This window comes from Dermacentor albipictus, chromosome 1 (assembly GCF_038994185.2).
Source record: "Dermacentor albipictus isolate Rhodes 1998 colony chromosome 1, USDA_Dalb.pri_finalv2, whole genome shotgun sequence".
NCBI lineage: Eukaryota > Metazoa > Arthropoda > Arachnida > Ixodida > Ixodidae > Dermacentor > Dermacentor albipictus.
The window spans coordinates 412,597,759-412,623,072 of NC_091821.1; the positions used below are offsets into that span (position 1 = coordinate 412,597,759).

General features: G+C 48.3%; 1 protein-coding gene across 2 annotated transcripts in view; it reads right to left on the reverse strand.

Annotated features, from left to right (window-relative positions):
• Positions 1-25,314, reverse strand: part of LOC135913033 (juvenile hormone acid O-methyltransferase-like) — a 59,042-nt gene that overhangs the window by 1,903 nt on the left and 31,825 nt on the right. For both annotated transcript variants that reach the window (XM_070532218.1, XM_070532217.1), the window contains exons 4-5: positions 7,941-8,539; positions 5,354-5,514 (exon numbers count right to left, since the gene is read on the reverse strand). In XM_070532218.1, the coding sequence (XP_070388319.1) occupies positions 5,380-5,514; positions 7,941-8,539 (734 nt within the window). In that variant the 3' untranslated portion in view covers positions 5,354-5,379. The remainder of the gene's footprint in view (positions 1-5,353; positions 5,515-7,940; positions 8,540-25,314) is intronic.

The window sequence follows — 25,314 nt, forward strand, 5'->3', positions numbered from 1 at the left end:
GTACACAGAAGGAAGCTACCGCGAGCACTAGAAACTCACAAGATGAAGTAAAACTTGACGCACATTCAAATGTTGTTCAAACTAATTCAAACTTAGTTCCAAGTACCTGTCGCTTAGCTTATTCACAAAGGCCGGCGAATAGTTATTAACATGTATCATCATGCCGAAATTCCGAAAAACGCTTTCTTTTTTTTAGCCAAAATAAGTCTTCGGAGGAGAAAAGACAAAATCTTTTTTGTTATGGAGACTGCCGCCTCATGGGTAGTACCTATTCTTCCCTCATATAGTAGCAATCTGTTGATATTTTTCTGCAATTTACAGGCAGAGTTTATGGCTGGTGCAGTTCACAGTTACTTAGCGAAACAACTGGATCCTCGAACTTTACGTGCTGGAACCGCGAACGAATTTTGAGGCACACCATAGCCAGGGACGCGGAAATAGTTTTTACCACCTCAGGTTCTGTAACATGCATCCAAATTTTAGTCCACGATGCGGTATTTGTGCAGACTCCAGCGTTTCGAAACAAATGAGGTCACACTTGTGCCAGAGGGGCACAAAAAGATTACATTGATTCGCTAGTGCCTTAACTTCCGTGGCGATTTCTTTTTCAGCGCAGCTGCCACTTGTGCTAATTCAGTGACATTTGACACAGTGATCTTGATGACAGCGTCTTCTGAAGTGAGCGCCCGCCGTGGTGGCTCAGTGGCTATGGTGTTGGGCTGCTGAGCACGAGGTCGCAGGATCGAATCCCGGCCATGGCGGACGCATTTCGATGGGGGCGAAATGCGAAAACATCCGTGTACTTAGATTTAGGTGCACGTTAAAGATCCCCAAGTGGTCGAAATTTCCGGAGTCCTCCACTACGGCGTGCCTCATAATCAAAAAGTGGTTTTAGCACGTAAAACCCCATAATTTAATTTTTCTGAAGTGAGCAATTTAAGAGTACAACATAAGAAATAAACATAAGTTTTGAAGTATATTCCACCTTCATGAATAGTGAAATGTAAAAACAAGACTACTATCATGCGGTTATAGCTCGAGCTTGTTGCTGTCTTTTGCAATGCTGCGAGCGACCATAGTGACTTCAGCAATTCCATGTCAAATCCAGCCCAAAAGCCAAATGGCACCTGACCCGCCGAGCCCGTTCTATCGCCGACTTGTGGAAGTTCGCCGACTACAACTCTTGGCAGGAGCGCTGTAGTTGAAAGTTATGTAGAAACCATTTTTGCATGATATGAGCTAATCCAAATGCATCAATAATTCTGCACCGCGCAAGCTATGGCGTCGAGAGAACGCATTTCTCAGTCGAATGAGTTCAGCTGAGCGCGTTAGGTAACGAATCACAATAGGGCAGATGACATTAGGTTTTTTCGTGTGGCATCACGCAAATGGCTATAAATTATAAGGCATCACCAAGTTAATGTCATTTTCTTTGCCCATGTGCATAGGTATTGCTTTGATCCCCACCGCACACGAGAAGCAATGCATTGCTGCTGCAAGCGGTAAAACCAGGAAATTGGGCCTTTTTCTTTTTTTTCTTGTATTTTCTTTCTTACTGAGAGAAATCTAACGCTCAACGATAACTATAGGGAATAGGCGACCTGCAGTAAGAGCCACCAGCAGTGCAGCCAGCTCTGTAGTTTCGGCAGATGTTATGTAACTGAGCTCTGCCAAGATTGCGGCCTTCATTCACAGGATCTTGATGCGCGCGGATGGTGCAGCGGGTATGAAAGAATCGCCAGCATAAATATGAAAGCGAGCGTTGTAGGAGTTTTAGACGTGCTCAATTGCAAAATATGCTAAAGCTGGCCTATGCCATACTATCTTTTCCTTTTGATCCCAGGTATTGTACTAGAAGTCGCTCATGGAGACAACTTCAAAGGTTAAAGGTTGGCGATAGCAGCTTCGCAAGTATTTACCAGGAAACAACTCTGGCATCTCTGAACGAGAATGTCATCCAAAAGGTTCTCCCACGATGTACTACCAGAGAATGCGCAAATTGTGCAAATGCAAATTTTTGGATCGCGAGTATTTGTAAACGTTTCTTGGTGTCAGAACAAATGACAACGTTTAGTTTACATTGCGAACATTCGTCTTAAGCTTAGCTGAAGACTGTGAAGAACTTCGTTCTTCTGGGCTCCGCAATGTCAGAGAAGCGTGACCTTAATTTTTAATCCTAACGCAACTGTAGGCTATGCATTCCTTCCCCCACCCGTTCTTTTCAGCCTTTCATGCGTTTCGTCCCATCAAGCGTTACAAGTACCCGAATATGTGTTATGCAGTATGGCGCCGTAGTTTGTCATAAATTGTGACATCGCGTCGTCCACTCCCTATGAAGCATGTCTCAAGAGTGTTCCTAGCAACTTAGGCTAAATATGCGCACAAAAAAAAATGCTGATTTGTAGCCTTCGATCAGTGCATATTGATGGAAAAATAATGCGCGTCCAACCCACGTGTTGGAATCTGAGAAGCGAAGTTTTCGTGAAGCGTTTAAATAAGTGTCGCCGAAGGAATTATATTTTTCACTGTGTATTGTATTATAGCGCTTACATGCTTGCCAGAGACGACGGCAAGACACGAGGACACCCACCGTGCATGTGACCCACGTGACCGCACATTGTACTGTCTCCGCGATTGACACTCTTTGTATTGATATTGTATCCAGAGTCGGTACGCCGATTAGAGCGGGCCGGTCCAGGAGATAGTACAACAGTAAACCGCACTCCACAAGGCGAAAGAGCGACCAAGCAGGTGCACCAAACACCAGACCCAAGGAAAGCGCGCATACAAAGGCTTGTTTTATTATTGAGATTGTTCTCACGATTATTTATATTTGTTTCGAAGTCACATTTAGGCAATATTTCTTTTATTGCTAAGTAATTCCGTAAAAGAAAACAAGGCCATCAGCCAGGACACCTGCAAATGTAGTAAAGATAGCGCTGATCCGCGGGTGAGCTATTCGGTAATATATGAACACTTAGCCATGGCCAGAAAAGACCGTAAGGGATCGCAAAGAAAGCTTCGCTTTACAGAGCCTCGCAGAGCATTCGTGAAGAAATTCGGCACAACCCATCTCGCGATGACAGTCGCCGGTAATGCGCTTAGCATTGCACAAATATAGCGACGCAACCTATGTTGTCACCGTCAAAACGAGTTGTGCATGAGGTGTGTACTACAGTGGGACATCTCTTGCGCGTCTCCATAACAACACTCAGGGCCATCTATAGGCGTGGTGGTACGTGCGAACGCTCACAAACATGCGAGGCGGCAACAGTGCTCCGCGCTCGCGCATTTTTCTGGACACGATGCCCCATCTAGTGACGCTGACGACAAGTCCGCGCCTGACTTCCGCGCGACCAGAAGCATGGCGCTCCGGTAGCTGCGAACACCGAAAATTGCTCCCTCGCTTGCCGCACACCCAGTTGCACATGCTCCGTGTACCCAAGTTGGCGAGAGGTTTGAAAAGTGGTACACACCTAGGGCATTTGCGCCGCAGCCTGCTAATGCTTAAGGAACCTTTTAGACGTGGGCTCTTGTTCATGATTGCAGACCGGTGCATTCCCAGTGGCAAATACCTAGTCACCAAAGTTGGCGCTAAATACGTTCATTGAAGAGCGGCACACATCTGCTGGAACACATGCAGCGAACCGAGTTTGCGTAAAGGAGGCTCAGCCCAGACCGAGTGGCACGTACCCAGTGCTACTACTCGAGCCGCTCGAAGATATTCATTGAGCAGCGATACCCACCCAGTTCCTACGCTTACAGTGACCCATGTGGACGTGATAGCGGTTCCTTAAAGGCTGGCACTTACGTATAAATTTTCGCATAATGAGTGACCCAAGGTAGTCCGATGGTTTGTCTCGAATCCTTTCCTTCGGCACAGCAACGCATTATGCCACGGGCTACCCAGTCACTCAGGTAGTCAAGGAAATGGTTCAAGATTAAGGGCCAGACAATGAAATCTTCCTTACCTCAGTAAGGAAGCCTTCATTGCAGTGAGGCTGCCTTATGTCACTCTGAAAGCTTCCTTACTGAGGGGTCCTCGGTGAAGGCTTCCTTGGTGCTTCCTCAGCATAAGGTAGCTACAAAGCTACCTTCATGCGTCCTTACGCCGCTCCTGGCCCTGAACGAGCGCTTCACCTCACTCCTTAACTACGTGGCATTCGCTTGCGCATGCGCACTGTCGCCCACCTGCGGAGAAGCGCGAGCACGGTACGTCTTGCCAGGCATGTTCGTTTCAGTCACGCTTGCGGCATGAAAGCATTGCTAGGCGTTGCTAGGCGTTGCAAGACGCCGGCGTGCCAGCGTTGCTGGAGCACATCAAGTTTTGCACTGTAATGCGCAACTTTTAACTTTAGCAAACAAAACTAGAAGAAAGCGTCCACGCTTCTCTATATTAGCTATTCAATTTAAAGATTGTGCGACGATACAACATTTTTAATAGAATAATGGTGTTCGCGGAAAGATTTGAAGAAATAATCTCGAACCCAGGCACGCGGCAACCGCTCCTTAGGTGAGGATGGGTGAAGGGAGCTTTCAGAGTACGCTTGCTTCCTCCATCGGTCCTTCGCTGTAAGGAGGCCTCACGTAAGGTTAGGAAGCGCTCGAAGGAAAGGAACGTTTTATTGTTTGGGCCAAGCTACCTTCATGCGTCCTTACGCCGCTCCTGGCCCTGAACGAGCGCTTCGCCTCACTGCTTAACCACGTGACGTTTGCTTGCGCATGCGCGCTATCGCCCACCTTCGGAGAAGCGCGAACACGGTACGTTTTGCCAGGCACGTTCGTTTCAGTCACGCGTGCGGCATGGAAGCGTTGCTAGGCGTTGCACGACGCCGGCGTACCAGCGTTGCTGGAGCACATCAAGTTTTGCACCGTAATGTGCTACTTCTTTAGATTTAGTAAACAAAACTAGAAAAAAGCCTCCACGCTTCTCTATATTAGCTCATCAACTTAAAGATTGTGCGACGAGACAACCTTTTTTATTGAATAGTGGTGTTCTGGTGTTCGCCTAAAGCTTTTAAGAGATAATCTCGAACCCAGGCTTGGCGACAACCGCTCCTTACGTGAGGACGGGTGAAGGGAGCTTTCAGAGTATGCTTGCTTCCTCCATCGGTCCTTCGCTGTAAGGAGGCCTCACGTAAGGTTAGGAAGCACTCGAAGGAAAGGAACGTTTTATTGTTTGGGCCTAAGATACGTATATAGCCCTCAGGAATTCCGTGAAGTACTTCAAGACTGCTAAACGCAGTACCATTGAAGCTGCTGTGTGCACTTCGATAAAAATGTGATAATTCCGTTAAGGAATCCTCTACAAAGAAAATGGGTTTCTTTTTATTCGCGTCGTCATCGCGCTTACCGATTATGTCCTCTTCAGACCATCCGTCAAATGTCACCAGCCTTGGCAGCACAAAAAATGTTGGGGCAGAGGCCAGCTTCGCGCAAAAGTGACGACATGTACTGGATCTGTTCCTTTTCGTCCTTCATGTAATGGCTCTTCGAAATGAACTGCAACAATGTCTGATCAAAACGTCAACGTGAACTTCATGGTAAATAAATATTGCACATTCACAACACTGCACCCTCAACTATGTAGACAAACTGAATGGTAACCTAGAAATTTAGCTAAGAGTATTTAGGCAATCACTTGCGATGCTAGAAACGTCTGCACTCGTTCCAGTAATCAAGGCAAAATGCAGCACAAATGTGACAAGTTATGTGCCCAAAATTTTAGGCAGTTGTTTCTCTAGGCGCATTTTTAACTTGCTAAGGCAATAGTACGTCGGCGCATCGCTGGAAGATATCTGTTAAATCATCGTTTCAGCTGCTTGTTAGCTGACTTGCAGAAATTGTTGCCCTGGCCGAAGAAGCCAGACTTACGCACAATAACCCTTCAATATTCATCTTTTCGTAAAAATTCCGCCAGACCCAGTGGGTTTTCATGGTTTTAGGGGGCAAGAACGTGCTTTTAAAAGGAAGATTAACTTTTCATGGCACGTCGAACGAACAGTTCCCGAGCGCACATACCCTTAATTTTGGGGAAGACTTAGCTTGTTGTTGTAGGCTGTCTGAATTGCCTTGATAAAACCTTCAATAAGACAATTCAGAGAAGATTTAGAGGCATATGCGGGAGAAATGCCTTAGCATTACGTCGCACCTCTTTGATGTCCCGGATCCATCATTTGAGCCCAGTTCACACCGCGTGGCAAAGGGTTGTTCGGGAGCGCACTCGACATATGTAGACACACACAAATCATCCTCTTTGGCACGTGTCGTGCTACGCCTCGATCTCGAGGCGTCTGCTCAGAAAATAAAAGCGTCGCATTGGTCGACGTCTCACTATATATATATATATATATATATATATATATATATATATATATATATATATATATATATATATATATATATATATATATATATATATATATATATATATATATATATATATATATATATATATATATATCCCATCTACATTTACCATTTCACCGGCTTCCCACACTTGACATGAATACACAGAATTAGTACAAGAACTGTAAAGAAAAACTAAGTGAAAATGCGGCCACCGCAACGGCGTTACGATGCTGCTACGTCTCATTTTTCTAAAACTAAACCTACTCAAAATGTGGTGCAAAACCAACCACAAACACGCACCACGTTTGTATGGATAACATGTAAAACTCGTTCCATTTTTTCTTGCAAGGAAGATCGCATGGCTATTCAGAACATTCTGATTAAAGTTTGCGAAGCGTGCAAGGATTCGTTCACAGGTGCCTTAACTAGGCGGAAACAAGATTAATTAAATAAGCTTTTATTTATTGAATTAATAGAACATTTTCGAATAAGAAAGCTCTTGTTAAATTTTAAAGCATTCCATTCATTCGATTTTTTGAGCTCGTGGGGATCTGAGGAATTTAGCGCGCCATTGCGTGGGTACATTTCAACTGTTTCTGCAATCCCTACGCCTAACTCCCTCCTTGCTCTGAACCAGCTGTCAGCGGTGGCGCTCCACTCGCGACGGTTGGCGGTGAGCGCGGAGCTACGACGCCACGAAGAGGCCCCTGGTTGCTACTCTCGAGGCGTTGGCGTGTCTCTTCTCCCTTGGGACTGGACCGGGTACCTAGATGCTTCCTTTCGTCCGCCGGCACCTTTGTCACTAGGACTGAGCTCACGCACGGGGCCTTTCCCAGTGTGGTGAGCGCGTACTTCGTGTTGATCCTGTCCGGTCGTTAACCCGAAGAACCGATGCCTAGTGCTTGCGCGAGGTCATACCACGCCAAGCCGCACTCATCGGAAGCCCAAGCCGAAGGATATTACCCGATCTCTCGCGAGTTGGCCCACTGGTTATCACGAGAGCAAGTAGCATATACGCCGGGACTTTTCCTAGCGCCGTAGCCTGTGCTATCGCCGCGACGTGCTATAGGCGCAAGACTGTATTTTTCTCCCTTGGTGGGGGACCCCTTTGGTTCCCCGCCGCAACCGGACCGGGTGTTTGTGCAGTGCCGGGTGCCGCCGGATGCAATAAACGGTTTCCGCTAACTCAGGGCAATACTGTGTTCTTGCGTGCGTCGCTCGGTAGCCTCTTGTGGCCTGAGCTCGTGCGCAGCGGCGCTAGAGGCTGACGGCTCTAATCTCGAAACCGCGGTGGCCGGCACTCCTGTGAGAACGGAAGACCCCACAGGCTATGCCATCCGTAATCACTTATTTCCGCAATTCACTAGCAGCGCACGAAACGCGAGAAAGTGCCGCGTGATTACGCCCATGTACCGCGACGCTTCTTAAGGTGATATGAGTTGAAGGAGCAAAGTAGTTAAAGAAAGCAGATGTCAACATGCTTCAGACAGTCCTTTCTTAAAACTACTTATTGATTCACTGGTGTTGCCCACGCATTGTTCTCCTGGTGGGCGCTTACAATAACTATATGTTGTAAAGCACATCTTTACCTCCGAATATTTTACCCAGTGGTCCATCTCGGCCAGAAGTCGCCATACAGCGGCAAGTTGGTTTGAAGCTGGAATCACCAGAAGACACTGTCCTCCTGGTGCCATCAGTGCAGCTACGTTCTTCAGTGCGGCACCCTGGTTCCTCACCCAGTGAAGGCAGTAAAAAGAGAAAACTCTGTCGAAGTGGCCACGACGGCTGATAAACTCGGTCATGTCGTCGCCTATGTCGAGCAGCTCGTATTCGATCTTCTCGTGAGCCGAGTGTCGCTTAGCGTACTCGATCATTTGGATGCTGGAGTCGATGCCGACTAACCTGTCGCACGGCAGGCAACGCGGTAAAAGGAAGTCCCGCGTGTAGTCCCCAGTTCCACAGCCGATGTCCAAGATCTGCATGGTGGCGTGCGGTTCGGCAAGGAACGCCGGCTGGCAAAATTCTAAAACCACGTTGTTGTGCTTTCTCTGAAGGCTGTTGTTCTTCGCGTACTGACTAGCGGAGAAGCGAGGCGCCTGCTTTGTGTCTCGCGGGATGCAGTACCGGCCATCCTCTCGGGTCTCTGATGCTTGAAAAGACATCGAAAGCCTGCAGCCGGGATAATTGGCTAGAAATAAAAAAGTAGTGTATACAGTTACATCACGAAGAACTGTCATACAAGTAAGTTAACTTATATTTGAATGACGCAGTGACCTTCCTAATATATGCGCCGAGAACAGGTCTATTTTGCTCTTGAGCAGAAAAGTTCGGCAGTCAAGCGTTACATTCAAAGTTTGATCCGAAGAGGTCATATGGCTAACTTGATACGGAATTCCATTGCTGCCTAGGTATCTTGAAGTGCCTTATAACCAAAATAAGGGCTCATCTCCCAGCAAAAGTGTTCTGCAGTGCTGCAAGATATACACAAAACTGAGTTAAGAAATGTCACTTTTTCTTTTACAGCGAAGCTATTAGCCTAGAATTGGTCGGGATTTCTTATGGGCTCGTGCTCACCCAGATCAGCACTGCCTCCTACCAGCCGCGCCCACTCAGACAGACCTCAAACAGCAGCTGTAAAAACGTTTTGTCGGAGTTTCTGGGAAACATAATTATGTTTTCTCGCCTATTAAAATTGCAGCACGAGGCTATCATGTCTGCAGCTTGTGCGTAAGTTGTATATTACGAACTTTCTGACGCAATTTACTTTGAAGATTTTAATTAGTGTAATAGAGCACTTGCACTTCGCGGAGGGCCTGTAGGAGAATGGGGACGTGTGCTAATGGGTTGTCTAACGTCGTCTAACGTCGGTTGGGGTGGTAGTACTCAATTGTGTAACGTCGGTTGTGCTTGTCTAATGTCGACAACAGGTTCACCCTACGTCTAAAGGAGGCGGAGGGTGGAAAGGAGGCGGATTTCTATGCCAGGAGAAAGAAGACAAAATGTGCGTGATTGCTAATGGCTTAGTGGCTGATGTTAGGCATGCAGGATGGCTGTTTTTCGGTCAACAGGTGAAAACTGTGGGAGCATGTTTTTCCTGAGTAGAAGGCCCTAGTTTACAGTCATTCCTCGGCGAATAAATCAGCTGGTCCTCGCGTCGTCTGCGCGTGATCTGAGACACGCTACCGTTTTGCTTCCTAGGCAAAGGCCTATCCCTAGCCAGATGCCGCTCTCCTCATCTTCCTCTACGTCGATGTTGCTACAGGAGCCCCCCTTCAAGTGACGCGGAGTCGTGCAGGTAGCCGCAACGATACTTCGAGGTGTTTGGATCAGGGTGTTTGGTGTTGAAATCTGTTTGAAGACTGGCGAGGACCAACCTGCTCTGGGCTCATGCAGCACCGGCCATCCGGTGACTGAAAGAATGAGTCGCCAACCAAGGCGGGCTTGAGGCGATCGATAGAGATAGTGTCCTGTCGGCCATTTGAGTCCCCGATGAAATGCTTGTCGGCACGATGAATGACACGGAAAGTGCGTTGGAGGGGTTTTCGGGCGAGTCACGGCGTACGGAAACCTGAGAGAACGCCACCAGCTCTTTAGGAATAGGCGATGCGTTATGGCGCTGGCAGCTTGGTTCGGGAGCACAATGTGTTTGGCATAAAACCCGCAGTCGGTTGGGTCAGGGCACCGGAATGAAAAGGTAGGGTGGAAGAACTCCCCTTGAAGGCGTAGGAGTGCTCCTAAACCACCTGGGGAATGCGTACAGTGCAGATCCTGCTTCAGTATAACCCGAAGAATCAGCGTAACGAGTGGTAGTGATGTAAACCATTGAGTGGCGTCAGGCGGCGCTCCCAGAGAGGTCTTAATGGCGTGGTGAAAACGGTCAGAAAGAACAATGACAATGGGGTGATATGCCGTGGTGCGTATACGCGAAGGGCCTAGGATGGTCAACAGGTTATTTAATAGCGCTGATTCAAACCGACGCTCTCTATCGGTTGTAGTAGTAGATGTTACGCCGTATCGCGAAATGAAACATGTTGAAAGTGCACATCTACTGTCAAGGACGGCATCACTTGTTGTTTAAAATTCAGACGAGAGAAAGTATTGTAAATGCGTGCTTCGCCTTTCCCTTTAACTGGCTTCCGAAGTATCCATAGTTAGTACCGTTGGACGGGAGGGAAGACAGACAGATTGAAGGTGGCGTAGATAAAGATGAGTTCATTGGAAGCATATACACGTGTGATGTGCACACGTGTCCGCTGATGTGCACACATGTCCCGTGCACTGCACGTCAAAGTCCATGGGCGTTTCTCAAGTTGTGCTGTAACAACGGGTTTGTTATGTAAATATAACAAACGCGCTAATCGGGCGTGACGTGTACAGTTACAAAACAATTCATAAACATCTCGGAGCGTAGTCAAGAAATACTTTGTGTTGAAATTCGTAATTGGGGAGCAGCCACGTTTCATTATATTTCAATGATGATGTAGTGTGTTTTAAAGGTCATTGAAAACGCCTTGGAAAGCGGCCATTGTAGGGTTTGGAGGACGGACTTCGGGATGAAAACCCAAAACTTGGGAGGAATTTATTCTACATTATGTACAGGAAGGTGAGCGACAAGTAACATTAGTACAGACATTACGGGCCAGCAGCAACTCGGACGCTGCTGCCCGCGGCAAGAAGTTCGAGAGAGGTGAATCAGGGAATCAGGGCATATCCCAGAATGCTCAGGTCTCTCTGGAAGGCTTCTTATAAGCCCTTCGAGCACTGCAAGTCACGTCATGTTTGACCAATGGGAGAGTCCACTCCGATGACGCCACTTGCAGCCAATGGTAGGCGCCCGTGTCGCGTGGCACACCTGTCGGGGCTCTCTGCGGTCTTGCCACGCAGACTGGCAATCCACTTGTAGGCTGGAGAAGGAGCGGGGGGCGCTCGTGCACCTGCTTCATTGTCGGATGCCCACCTGCTAACCCCGGCGGCGCACAAACTTGTTGGCACGTAAACTTGTTGCCTCAAACTTGTTTGCTCGGCCGCTTCTCTGGAATGCGCTTTCCTGCTTTTGCATTCCTCAATTAGCTGTGCTGCAATCCGATGTGGTCTGGGGAACTCGAAGTAATCGCAGGAACCAGCTCCATATCTAACAGCTCGTCCTCGCCCCGATTGTTCTGAATGGCCGGTGAACTCAATTCGCTGGCCATGAGGAACGCTGAAAGGAGCTGCAGGGTACTGGGGTCGAGCCTCGTTTGACAACCCTCGGGATCCTGGGCCCTGGAGAACAAACGTCAAACAAACAAAACAACACAGCGCTGCCCCACGTGTAAGCGCAGGCTCTTCGCCCCTGACTCGCCAGGCTATTACTGCGTCAAAATGAACCCTGATCTCTTAGTTCCCCAATTTTGACAACAGTTCCAACCACCCTTCCAAACAGCTATCCATTTCTCCTCGATTGCCGACAAGACCAGAGTACTATTGTTGTTGCAAAACAAAAGGGTCGTTGACGATGCAAACAACAAAATGAAAACAGCCGAATATAACTTAAGTGGCCTAACCACACGAACAGCATGTTTCCAATCTATCGCAGTGGCGTACTTATCGCACGTAATGGTGCCACTGAACAATCTGGTCAACTTCACAAGTACGTAATCACAAGTGCACCAGCCTTGTGGTCACTAAACAGAACGCGTACTTGCGTTGTAGGCAAACTTTTCATTTACGCTTACTCACGTTTCTTTCCCTGAAGGTCCTACAGGACACGTGACGTAAACGAACAATTAAACTTGCGGGACTTACACACTCCGCAGAACCCTTAAAATGATGCGTCTCTTAATAACTCGTTCCACGCATACTTATCAGAGAAGTCAGAATACGGCTGCCCTATACACACACGAGCAATCCACTCATAAATCTGCTTCCTTCCGTCCACACAGGACATGCGCTAATGGAACTAAGAACGCTTCCCAGTGCAAACCATGCACTCACTCAAATCTACGCGCTTAACCTTACAAAATTCAAAAACGCTTAAAATGAAAGAAGGTTAAATAACACACACGCGCGTTACCATAGGCCTTTCGACGATAACCTTGACCTTCAGGTTACTCGCACACACACAAAAAAAAAGCCTATCTACTTATTAATGAGCATCTCGCGAGACTACATGTTTACATAAAACGCGTCTTTCAAATCTCGGAGCTTCTCAAACAAATCATAAGCAGAGCTCATACCTTACACCTTGAAAGAAAGCCTAGTCTCAAATCGCGAAAACTTTCCGATGCTCAAAATAAAATACAAAACAACACGTTTTACTTCTACGGAAGGGCTCTTGGCCTCCATTTGCAAACGCTTACGTCTGACTCATACTTTGAGTCTAACCCGGGGTGGCCGCAGTTTCAAAGCTACTCTGGCTACGGAGGAACAACAAAAGGGCTGATTCACTATCAGCTCCCCCAAGACGTTACGGTCTCCTGCCAATTTGCGTCCCCGCGCCCCGCTTTCAACACAAGCTCGATTGACCGCGTCGCTACTCGCCACCTGGTCTCGTCCTGCCACCTTGCGTTTCTTCGAACTGCACGCTGAGCTGTGAAAAGAACTACGGAACGACGAGGAGCTTAACTGCCTCGTGCCCTTTGTCCGCGTCCGTGCAGAACATTCTTCGCGGTCCCCCTTTGACCTGTGGCTCGAACGTTCTGGATGCGTCAACATCGTCCTAGACGACCGCCCCTTCTTCCTCGCGCCCTGCCCTTTTGGGTTTCTTGCCATCTTTGGCGGCGCTACATTAATTACCGACTTTCGGTCTTTACCGCGCTTCTTTTTACGGCGCTTTCTCTTTGCACTCGCCTTCATGTCGCCTTCTCGTGCCTCGTGCTGGCCGGTACACATTTCGTCGGCCCGGATCGGTCTCTTACCCGCACAGTCTGAGTGATTCTCACTTAAATTAACACTCTCTCTGCCTCGACTGGCGGACAGCTCAACCGACTCTGGCACAATGCAGCAGGCTTTACTCGAGTAAGACAACTCGCACTCTTGCGAACTGCCCTCTGCTACATTGCCCAGCTCACGCTGTGCATCGGCACACAGCCCGTCGGTATCGATCGCTGTCTCACGCGCACAGTCCGAATGATTATTAACTGAACCATCCCTTTCTAGGCTATCTAGACTGGCGGAGAGCCGCACCGATCCCTGAACAATGCAGTTGTTCTCTCGTGAGCTACGGAGCTCGCCACCCCGAGAACTATTCTCAACTGCATCGTCCAGCTCGCACTTCACTTCTGCACGCACCTCTGGCCTGACATGGGTGCTCGCTTCTGTCGGGTCAGCAGTGCCCTTCTCTTCGCTAGCAACCTCGCTAACATTACCAGCGACGCACACACGCGGTAACTGTGCCAATTTGTTCGCAGCTGGCCTAGCTGTCTCCACAGTCATCTGTTGGCACAGCACCTCGTCGCTCTCTCTCTGGCCTTTAACGGCCTCTGTTGCCACTAAGGCATCGTTAGCAGCTAGCCTTTTCCCTTCACTTATTAATCGGCAGTCACTCTCACAGGCACTACTCTTCTCATCGGCTTTTGGCGAAAATCCGCTAGACACTTGCTCATTATTTCGCTCTGTACTACCGACAGAATTTTCAGACAGCCGTTGTCTCTGTGCCAATAACTGATCACAATACTGTATCTCTTTGATCAGTGCTGCCTTCTCTCTCTCATACTTTTCCTCTCGCTCACGTTCGCGTTCATTCTCACGTACGTGACGCTCACACCTAAGAGTAAGTTCTTGAAGCTCCTGCTTCCGTTCATTCTCGCGTTCTTCACGCTGACGCTCACTCCTAAGCTCACGACGCTCTCGCAAACGTACACGACGCACACGCTCCCGTGGCTCCTGTATCACTTCCCAAGCAAGCTCAATGCTTTTATCATCATTGCCACTATCATTAATCGCCTTTATGATAGCTGGCGTTTCCATCCGTTCGTCCGCCTCAACTCCCAAATCGTCGCACACCAACAACAAGTCTAACCTCGTCAACCTTCTAAGATCCATGGCAGCTGCCCCGACAGGTGGTTAAAACTGTTTTCCTTAATTAATTTGTGCCAATACACAGTGCAACAAACTCCCGATTCCCAGAGCTATCAAAATTGAACACACAACCTTTGAGTCTGGCGAATCATAAGGAAAAAAACCACGCGCTCACTTACGGTTGCAGCACCCTGCCATCCGGTTCATTCGTCCGCTGTTCCCGTTTCCTCCGGACTCCCTGGGTCGAAGGCTCGCTCCTTCTTCGCTACTCCCAGTTTCTTCGGACCTCTTTCGACGAAGGCTCTATCTTCTTCGCTCTTCCCGGTTCCTTAGTATCTCTCTCGACGAAGGTTGATCTGTAGCGCTGCCACCAGCTGATGCGTTCGGAGGCGATCCTACCGCTGCCAACCAGATGTAGGGTTTGGAGGACGGGACTTCGGGATGAAAAACCCACAAACTTGGGGGGGATTTATTCTACATTATGTACAGGGAACGTGAGCGTCAAGTAACAGTCGTACAGACATTACGGGCCAGCAGCAACTCGGACGCTGCTGCCCGCGGCAAGAAGTTCGAGAGAGGTGAATCAGGGAATCAGGGCATATCCCAGAATGCTCAAGTCTCTCTGGAAGGCTTCTTATAAGCCCTTCGAGCACTGCAAGTCACGTCATGTTTGACCAATGGGAGAGTCCACTCCGATGACGCCACTTGCAGCCAATGGTAGGCGCCCGTGTCGCGTGGCACACCTGTCGGGGCTCTCTGCGGTCTTGCCACGCAGACTGGCAATCCACTTGTAGGCTGGAGAAGGAGCGGGGGGCGCTCGTGCACCTGCTTCATTGTCGGATGCCCACCTGCTAACCCCGGCGGCGCACAAACTTGTTGGCACGTAAACTTGTTGCCTCAAACTTGTTTGCTCGGCCGCTTCTCTGGAATGCGCTTTCCTGCTTTTGCATTCCTCAATTAGCTGTGCTGCAATCCGATGTGGTCTGGGGAACTCGAAGTAATCGCAGGAACCAGCTCCATATCTAACACCATAAGGATCATGACATCGCGATTTTCTTCAAACGCGTTGAATTGTGAAAGGCACGAACTGAGGCTCTGAAATTGTAATTTCCGAAGATTAATCATAGAACATCAATCCGCGGTTTCATGTGTTAAAACCACAACCTGATTATGAGGCACGCCGTAGTACCAGACAGACAGACAAAGAACTTTATTTACAAGGACCTGAGGAGCTTTGCCCTAGGCCAGAGCTGCGGGCAGCTCCCACGTGGAGACTGGAAGGCCGAGCCTAACCGCAGCATCGTGGGCTCTCTGGATAGCCCAAGTGTGATGTGAAAGTTCTGAGCTCAGGATGACAGAGCTCCATTCTTCTTCCGTGATGCAATTGGGTCCCGGTAACGAGGAGCATCGCCAGAGTATGTGTGCGAGATTGCTAACAGCGCAACAGTCGGTGCAAGTAGAGTTAAAAACCTCTGGAGTGATCGTATCTAAGAGACTCCGGATTAAATTTTACCAGCTTGGGTTCTTTAACGCGCACCTAATGCCCGGTACACATGGCGTTTTTTTTTTTTTGCATTTCACCCTCATCGAAATGCGGCCGTCGCGGTCGGGATTTTCTCTCGCAACCATGGGCTTACCAGTGTAACATCGCAGCAGCTAGGCCACCACGGCGGGTCATCAGAATCTATCTGGTCCTCCGTAAGTGAAATGCACGCTTACCACCATTTTTACCAAGCCTAGGCAACATGAGGGAAGCCATATTTTGACACGTGCTTAAATATAGCTTCAAACGTCCTAACTACGCATTAATTCATGTTAAAGCAATGTCTTATTTTTACCGCGAGGTACATAAAGAAGTCGGCTAGTGCCGAATCTTGATTGTAGTACGTATAAGGGAGTCGTTGCTATGCTTCGGAGAACGGCAGAGGAAATTACTGCGACGTGAAAGGAGACATGGAACAATAAGCAATCTATACACTGGAGGTGATTTTGAATTATACGCACCAAAAGACGGCTTGACTTTTGTTATCTATAGGCTTAGCAGAAATGGTGGGCCGCGTGCATTGCACTTACTGAGGAACATATAGAAAGCGCTAAATGTGCCAATGAATGATTACAGAACTAAAGATTAGAGAGAATCAGCCTCAGTGTATCTTGAAGAAACCAAACAGAATAAGGTGAGAAATCGTCAAAGGGCCAGAAGTATTGAAGCAGGGTATCAAGTGCGTCAGTATAGTTTTCCTTTCCCTGCCAAGGAAGGAGGGCAATTTCCTATCCAGAAGTAAGCGACACGCGTGGTGGGTTGTCCTTCTCGGATTACATTTTATTGCAATAATTTTATAAACACTTCAGGCACATTTTTGTCGTCGTCGTCGCCGTGATGTTCAGTATTAAGTCCAAGGGCGACAACACCGTCGCCGCACGCCGTATGCTGTACGTCAAACAGGGAGAGGTTAGCCGACGACCGCGGCTCACTCTCGCATGTGCAAGGGAGGAAAGTGGCAAGGAAATGCACCATCTTCCGTCGCCCCAAAGGTCCCAATGGAGGGGAGGAAGAGGGGGTGGCATAGTACTGGTGCAGCAACTGCCGTTTGCGCGATCGCGCCCAAGGGGATCCACGATCGCGGCTCAATATTTGCCTGCAATGCGGGAAAGCGGGGAGGAAACGAATTGCGCGGCCGCGCGTGTCCTATCTCTAATGCGATCTGCATTGGGGACCGAATTTGGGTGCTTCGACAGCTAGTACCTTTGTGCGTGCTGCGTTCTTGCCGCTGCGCGCTCTAACCCTGTCTCTTGCGTTGAAGCGATAGACAGCACGAAGGTCACTTTGCTTGCTGCTGCTACCGCGCTTTCTCACGCATGCGTTTTGACCGCGAGTGTCCGCGGTCATCGAGGGTCATATGTTCATGTTTACTAGTGTGCGTTGAAGCCATGCTCGTTAATTTACATAGTAAGCGAATGTTTAGAAGTTTATGCGGCCGATAAAACTACTAACTTTACTCCGTATAGTTGTCTACGCATTTACCGCCTCAATCTATGAGCAGCCTTTCTGAAGAAACTTCGTTTTTTTTTTATTTCGATAGCAATCATATGGGGACTCGAGGCCCGCTTTCGCCGTCGCCGTCACCATGATGTTCCGCATAAAGCTTTGATGGTGATAACATCGTCGCCGCGGGCCGTGTGCTGTATGTCCGAGTGAAAGCGGGCGAAAGTGAGCCGGAGATGGCTCCTCAATCTTGCGCGCGCAAGGGAGGAAAGTGGCGAAGAAGCGTGCTGTCTTGCGTCGCGCGCAAGTCACTGGTTGATGAAGGGGGGCGTTCTACACTGGTGGCGGCTGCTTATAGCGCGACCGCGCGGGTCCTCTCTTGAAAGCGATCTGCCATGGGGAGAGGAGCAAGTGGAGGAAGCCACCTTGAAGCACCCCCAGATGTCGCTCACATCCGGGCATCTGGGGAACTGCGGCACTGGCCGCTCAGGGGAAAGAAAACGAGAACCGGAATGTTCGCCTTCGCGCATACCAGTCGTCGCAAGCGGTTCCATAAGCCGCAGTTGCCGAAAACCGATAACTGTACGGTCGGTCTATGTATGGCGTAGCGCGTCGTGGCTCTACCACTCTGTGCGGTGATCGGTGGGATACCTCAATATATCGCGAAATGAAACATTCTATGCCGCTCCGCTCAAATTTCGCATTAGGGAGTATAGCTATCATCAGTGATCTTTAGTGGGATAGAAAATATATTGTTACGGGGAGAAAATATAAGTATATACAATATGTACAGTTACAAGGTTGTAACTCAGTAGTCGGAGTAACAGCATCTACCGATCTTCGAGACACTTCAACCTTCTCTTCACCTCCCAACGTCCTTTTGTCCGCTGGCATCAGTGCGAACTTCTGTGTAGGCATGAAGATCAAGATGACCCAACACGGGCGGATTGGTAAGGCGACTGATAAGCGTTGAAAATGCTGCAGCATTGTCATATCCCTAACGAAAAGTGGTGTGCTTATTGAGGAGGTCTGTGAGAGGACAAGCGATTTCGGCAAAGTTATTGATAAATCACCGAAAATACGAACACAGTGTTAGGAAACTTCGGACTTCGGTTGAAGAACATGGAACTGGAAACTCACCAACGACCCGAACTTTATCAGGATCAGGCTAGACGCCAGCGGCGTCCACCAAGTAGCTAAGTACTCGTATCTGACGGTGGCCGAAATGGCATTTTGCAGAATTGAGTTGTAGGCAAGCTCGTCAAAAAACAACAAGGACAGTGAAGCGTCGGTGAAGGTGGGTCTCAAATGTCGGTGAGAAACAATGACGTCATCAGGGTAACAGAAGTATGGGATCCATTTGAATCCACGCAGAAGAGAGTCAATAATGCGCTCGCACGTAGCAGAGGTATTGCAGAGTCCGAAAGGCATCACTTTAAATCAGTAGAGACCATCTGGAGTGACGAAGGCGGTCTTTTCACGGTCTCGTTCATCCACCAGGATTTGCCAGAACCCAGAAAGCAAATCAATCGACGAAAAATAACTGGCACCCTGTAAGCAGTCGAGCACGTCATCAATATGCGGAACCGGATAGACCTCCTTTCTGGTGATCTTATTGAGGTGACGGTAGTCGATGCAAAATCTCCAGATATTGTCCTTCTTTTTAACCAAAACGACAGGTGATGCCCATGGACTGCAGGAAGGCTCAATAATATCTTTGAAGAGAGTTTTGTCCAACTCCATTTGGATCACCTGGCGTTCAGCCGCAGACACACGGTAGGGCCGCCGGTATTTAGGAGGAGCGTCGTCAGTGTAGATTAGATGGGTGACGACACGGGTTCGACCTGGCGGCAGATTGCCAAAATCAAAGGCGTCTCAAAATCAAAATCAAAGAATGCGGCGAAGGGCTTCGGCGTAAGCAGTTCGTAAATCAGTAGCTATCATTGATGTAAACTTCTCGTTGCCTGAAGTAGGAGGGGCAGAAGCTGCAGCAGTGTCGAATCGTGGTTTAGGCGTAAGAGCAGCTACTCTACAGTCTTCCAAAGGGGAAAGCACAGCGAGAGATATACCCTCAGGAAGTACTTGCAGACTCTAACCAAAGTTCAGAAGAGGAAGCCACGCTTGATTGTTGACAGCAGCTACAATTAACCTTGGCAATGCTATTTGACGTGCCAGCAGGACGTCGCAAAGTGGGGACACCACGTACGGACCATCTCGAAGTGGTGGAGGAGCCGATATGAGCACGTATGTTGCAGCTTCAGGTTGCAGTCAAACAAGTTTAGAACTAAGTCGGGATTAGCGGTCGCCGGTCGGGTCGGCAAAGTAATTGGGAAGTTCAAGGCGAAGGGTGCCGGTTGTACGGTCAATAAGCGCTGAATGGGAACTCAGAATGTCGGTTCCAAGAATCACTTCGTGGGGACACTCGGCCAGTACAGTGAACAGGACTAAATCTGCACGGCCGGCAATGGTAACACAGGCGCCGCACACTCCCGTCACTGCTCTTGTGATGCCATTACCTACTCGGACTATAGGCGACTTGGCAGGTGTCAGGACTTTCCGGAGACGGCTACGAAGATCTGATCGCAAAACCCACGCCTGAGCGCCAGCCCCCATGAGGACTTGAACGGGTACTTCGATCAACAAAAATTTCAACAAGGTTCGGTCGAGCAGGAGGGGTCATCAAAGGTTTTGCAGTCCGAGTAGTCAGTGCAGCCTCACCTCCGGGGGCTGCATTGCTTCGTTTCCGGAGACACGGCCTGCGCAAGAACCGACGATCGCGGCACAATGTAACATGCGAGGACGGAAAGCGCACTTTGCGCGTGGCATTGACGGAATAAACCAACTGCTCACTTTGCGCGGACGCGTTTCAGTCGCGCACACCTTATTTGGTCAGGATCTGCAAATGCGCATACCTTTGTGCGGGCTGTGTTCTCGCAACTCTTGCGTTGAAGCATCACACCACACGAAGGTGACTTTTCTGGCTGATACTGCCGCGCTTGCTCGCACTAGCATCCAGAATTTTGACAGAGGGTACCCGCACTCATAGAGTGTGATCTGTTCATACATGCTTGTGCACGCTGACACCATGCTTGTTAATTCAGTTCGTAAGCTTGTTTCCATGTTTATACGGCCGACAAAACTACTATCCTTACTCCGTATAACTATTCACTCAATTGCTATCACAATCGATGCTTCCCTTTTCAGGCGAAATTTCGGCTTTTTTCGTTCGTCACACAACGTCAAAATTACTGTTGCCACAATGTGCTGCGTTTCATCATATCCGCATGCCGCTTCATCTCATATTCCTCAGCTTTTCATCCTATTCCTCAACTTTGCCTGTGGATTTTTGAGTAGGTATTTCCTTGCTTTGTATATATGCACGAGTATTTATGTTGCTGGACTGTCGAGATAACTTGCTCAAGTAGAAGAAAAGCTCAGCTAGCTAGTGAATTGATCATTATGGAAAAGATAGTGCGAAAATAAGACAGAGCACACGGCGTTGCATACACATCATTTCCAAGATCATTTTTTTGGTGCTGTTATTTTTTTCATTTGCCTGTTGCCTGTTACATTGATTCATTACCCATCTCATGATTAAAGACCCGGGAGGCGTCGCGAATCAAAGAGCCATATCGTACGGAGAAGCAGAACGCCGCAGCTATATAGTGAACCACTACACCGATTAAAAAGTCACGTATACATGACCAACACTGCCGCAGAAGTCTTGTTCCGTCCTAACTACCGGGCAGTGACATCTATGCATGTTCATACTCAGCGAAAGCATGCCAACAGTGAAGGGTCTCGTAGGTCAACTGTCAAAGATGACATTTTTCACGTTCTCAGATGACTTGAGCGCGAGTAACATCTCTACCAAGTTTAGTTGCGATAACACCACATGTCCATTTCCCGCTGGCAAATTGTGTGGTAAATAAACTTGAATTTGAATTGGAAAATCAAAGGCACCGCCTTAACGAGGAGGCTCACTGAGCACACATATTGTACTCTACACGTACCTCTCTTGCAGCTAGAATAATTTGTAGCTGTATGGTCGGTCCTTAAAATCAATAATCGTGACATTGATCAAATCAATGGCGACACCGACGGCGCAAATGTCACAACAAACTCATTCGCATCAGTTGCCCTTGGAAAATTATGAAAAAACGTTGGTAACTTTCGAAAAAATTTGACCAACATGATGCGAAACCCGCGCAAGGTACTGAAGTGCGGGGAAAAATAGCTCTTCTGTTAGAGGAAAGAACGAGTAGCACAGTTTGTAGTTCTTTTCTTTAAAGGACCTTTTTACCAGGCCACATAGCGAATTTTGGCCTTGCGTTGGAAATTGTTACGTGCCCTCTTGGGAAAGCTCTACCGCGAGGATTTTTCAAATATACATGCCGCAAACCCATGATTTCAGGAGGCGAGCGCCACTGCCAAGAGAGACACTCTCACCAATTGCCCCTTTTAGCCTCCGGAGCGAAATTTCTTCCCTACGTTCTCTAAAAACAGAAAGAACGTATCGGGTGACGCATACGTAACGGGTCACGCATTCTCTTTTCTCTCTCTCTCTCTCTCGCTATTTTGCTGCGCGGCGCAATTCCGCTGGCGGTCAACCGCGCGAACGGGCGGCGTGGTTCTGAATGCTTTCTGAATGATTTCAAGGGAAATGGCAAGATTGGCATGAGCATGGTCTCGTATGGATTGTTGTTTAGGAGAACGCCAGCTTTTCTACCTCAAAGGACATAAAATGCTTTCACATTAACAATGCAATACATACACACTTTGCTGAATGCGCGGACGTGTACAAGTTACCCAGATTTATGCATCAACGCGTTCAACACCCTTCAGTTGTCGATTTAACACCCTTCTTCGAGCAGTCACACCTTACGTGTGGCATACACCATTATGATAGGGTGTTCTGGCCGAAAAGAGTACTAAAATGGTGTTGGCATGGGTGTAAATGTAGAAAACGCCCTTTTAACACCCACAAGATGTTCAAATGTTTAGTGTGTACGTTCTCTAGCAACAGAGAGAACGTATCGCGTGATGCATACGTAACGGGCCCCGCCTTCTCCTCTCTCTCTCACACACACACTCTCTCTCGCTATTTTGCTGCGCTGCGCGCGAACTGTTGCGTTTGTCTCGTTTCGGGCAGCGCGCCATTGTGCACGCGGTGCACGAAAACACCTGACTAGCGGTATAAGTCAGTGCTACACGATCACTGAGGCAGACGCAAGCGGATCACACAGCATGATCGCGCGCTGGAACACGGTGGGAAATGACATAGTTTCGGTCTCTGCGAGCGAGACTGCAAGACGTGGGAACAAGATGACGAATGGGAAGTACGTCTCCCTTGCTGTGGTCCGAAGTAAAACAAGAACATGCAGACATTCGGTTTGCGAGTTTTACTATTTCTCTAAGCCTTCATTCGTCTACTGAAGCAACACATTACACAAAAAACAGACGTTGCCTTAAAGAATCCTCGAAGTGTCCCGGGTCTCCTTGAGCGACGTCACAGCATGTACATGTACACCGTGCCACAAAATATTACGGACCATGAAATCTGAGAAAAAGCTGAATATCTCCGCATCCTCATAACACAGCCTGGTAATCGCATTTCGGGCCTCGACTGGAATATGCTAACAATATAGTCGTATACAGTTTTACTGGCTACTCCTATAGGCTGCTCGGAAATTCATTGTTTTCTGAGATCCTGTTGTCTGTAAATTTTTTGGGCCGAGTGTACGTAAGCACATTTGCTTAGGTACATCATTCCCCAGTCTTGGAGCGCGGTGCCCGCGACCAGAAGTGCAGACTATTGTTAGTTTGAAATTTCAGTTCTTTCCGTTGCGTGTAGCGATGTAATTCATAGCAGACACGATCCTGAGTGCACATTCACTGCACTGCGCTCTCAGCGCGAAATAGCCTAACCAGGTGCGGGGCTCTTTAGCCACACACTCCCACACTTCGGTGTTCTGCGTTGCTTTTACCTGATAACCTTTGACCAATTAGCCCAAATCATGACGGTTCGCTAATAGTGTAGAAAATGAGCGTCTGTACCACAATTTACCAGTAAATAGTAGGCTCACAGATGTGTGGCCGAAGTAGAGAAAATAGACATGTTGAACTTGAGACCACCATGCAGAAATTGCGTGCTGGATAGGCATCATAGGAGCAATCGGAAGTCATTTATAGAACAACATCGAACACCAAAGACTGAAATCGGAAAGTGAACTTTTATGATTATGCAAAGCGCGGAGCATTACTGCTCTTCGAGCCCATATAAGGGGTCTACCTCAAGGCTCAAGGACAAAACTTGCCGATGCCACTATTTGGCTGTAGTGTCAGCTGGAAATAGTGCAGAGTATATTCGGCACGTCTTGTTATCATAGAAAGTTTTCGTATTAGGGTCAATAAGGATGTACTTACCCTGTAGAACGCCTTGAGCTGTTAAGGTTGTAGGAGAAAATAAGTGTACGTGGCGGCGGAGAACCGTAAAAGGCTGCCGGAGTTAATGCGCAGATGCTAAACAGTGAAGCCAGGTTCTGCATCCACATGTAATACCTCCGTGTGTAGCTTGCTGAGTACGACGACTGCCACGTAGTCCAGACTAATGTTATTCAGATTATTCCTAGTGATGAACAGCTGTCCACATTTGTGCAGCTGCCAAGAAATAATCTGGCAGGTAGCGTTATTTTTTGATCACGTGACACAAATGTCTACGATGGCGTGAGGGTTAAGCGACAGCTCTGAGCGGGTGACCGCGATGAACAGAAGGAGTAAAATAAAACATCGCTTTGCTTTTTACCACCCGCTTGCGCACTTCGAATTCCATTATGAAGCATGTGCGCGGCCGTCCAGCCGTGGCTGAATTAGCGCTCGTGAACGTTAGCCATTATATTCAAAATCTGCACCGCGTCCTCCTTCCTGCCCGCCATAGCTGTTGCAATCGTTCGAACTTTATTGCCATTTATGCAAGGTTTAACTTCTTGGCGAATTCGCGATTTCTTTCTTGCTACTTCTGAGTTGAACAGCCTTATCAGCGATATTGCTTGTATTCCTCAACATGGTTATTTTGCTGAAGGGCATAGTTATATGCCTCTATCTTAGCATTTCCTGCTGTTGTAGAGCGTATAACGTAATAATTATTTTCTGTGTACCCTGAGTTATTTATTTGTTATTCTTGGTGCGCTAGAAAAAACAGCTCCATAATCGTTGTTTGCAACGTTGTTGCAAAGAACGTTGCAACTCTACAATTTTGATGCAATGTAGCAATGCAATTTTGCAATGCAAGCGGTTAGTTGCAGTGGGCTAGGAAAGGTTAGATCACTACCCTCGCTGGCCGATCGTTACAGCTCCTCCATGGCACGCAAAATCTCGACTGGTCAGTGCTGATAACCGCTGGGAAAGAAGAGAATGGCTCTTGGCAAGGTGGTAAGGGGGAGAGGGTTGCTGTCGCTAACAGCAACCCCCCCAGTGGTACGCAGGGGTTGTCACGCTTGACTCAAGCTGGCAAGTCTTGGTTCCTGAGATGACCCCGCAGTTAGCTGCAGCGTCTGTCAAATGAACTTGGCGACTACCGGGGTCCGTTAGAAAATGCCTCAGAACACACTTCTCCAGTAGGTTTCTTGAGCCCATTGGTCCGTGAAGGCGACAGCGAACCGGCTAACAATACTCGGTCCGCGAAACGTGTCTCGCCTTAGTAGCGCCACAAGTCTGTCCGAGGGGCGCGCATTGTTGGCTTCACGAAGCGATTCATCGCACCGGGCTAGGAGAGGTTAGAAGGTCACTACACCTGCTGGCTGATCGTAACAGTGTACGCCGGTCATAGTATTATGAAAATGAGGGAGTCAAAAGATGTTGGGGCAAGGCTGCGAGCACTTGAAGACACACAGCAGGCTCAATGCGAGAACGCGAAAACACATGCAGAAGAACCTCGCTTTTTATTTGAGCACACTAAACTACATGCATTGCCCGATCCT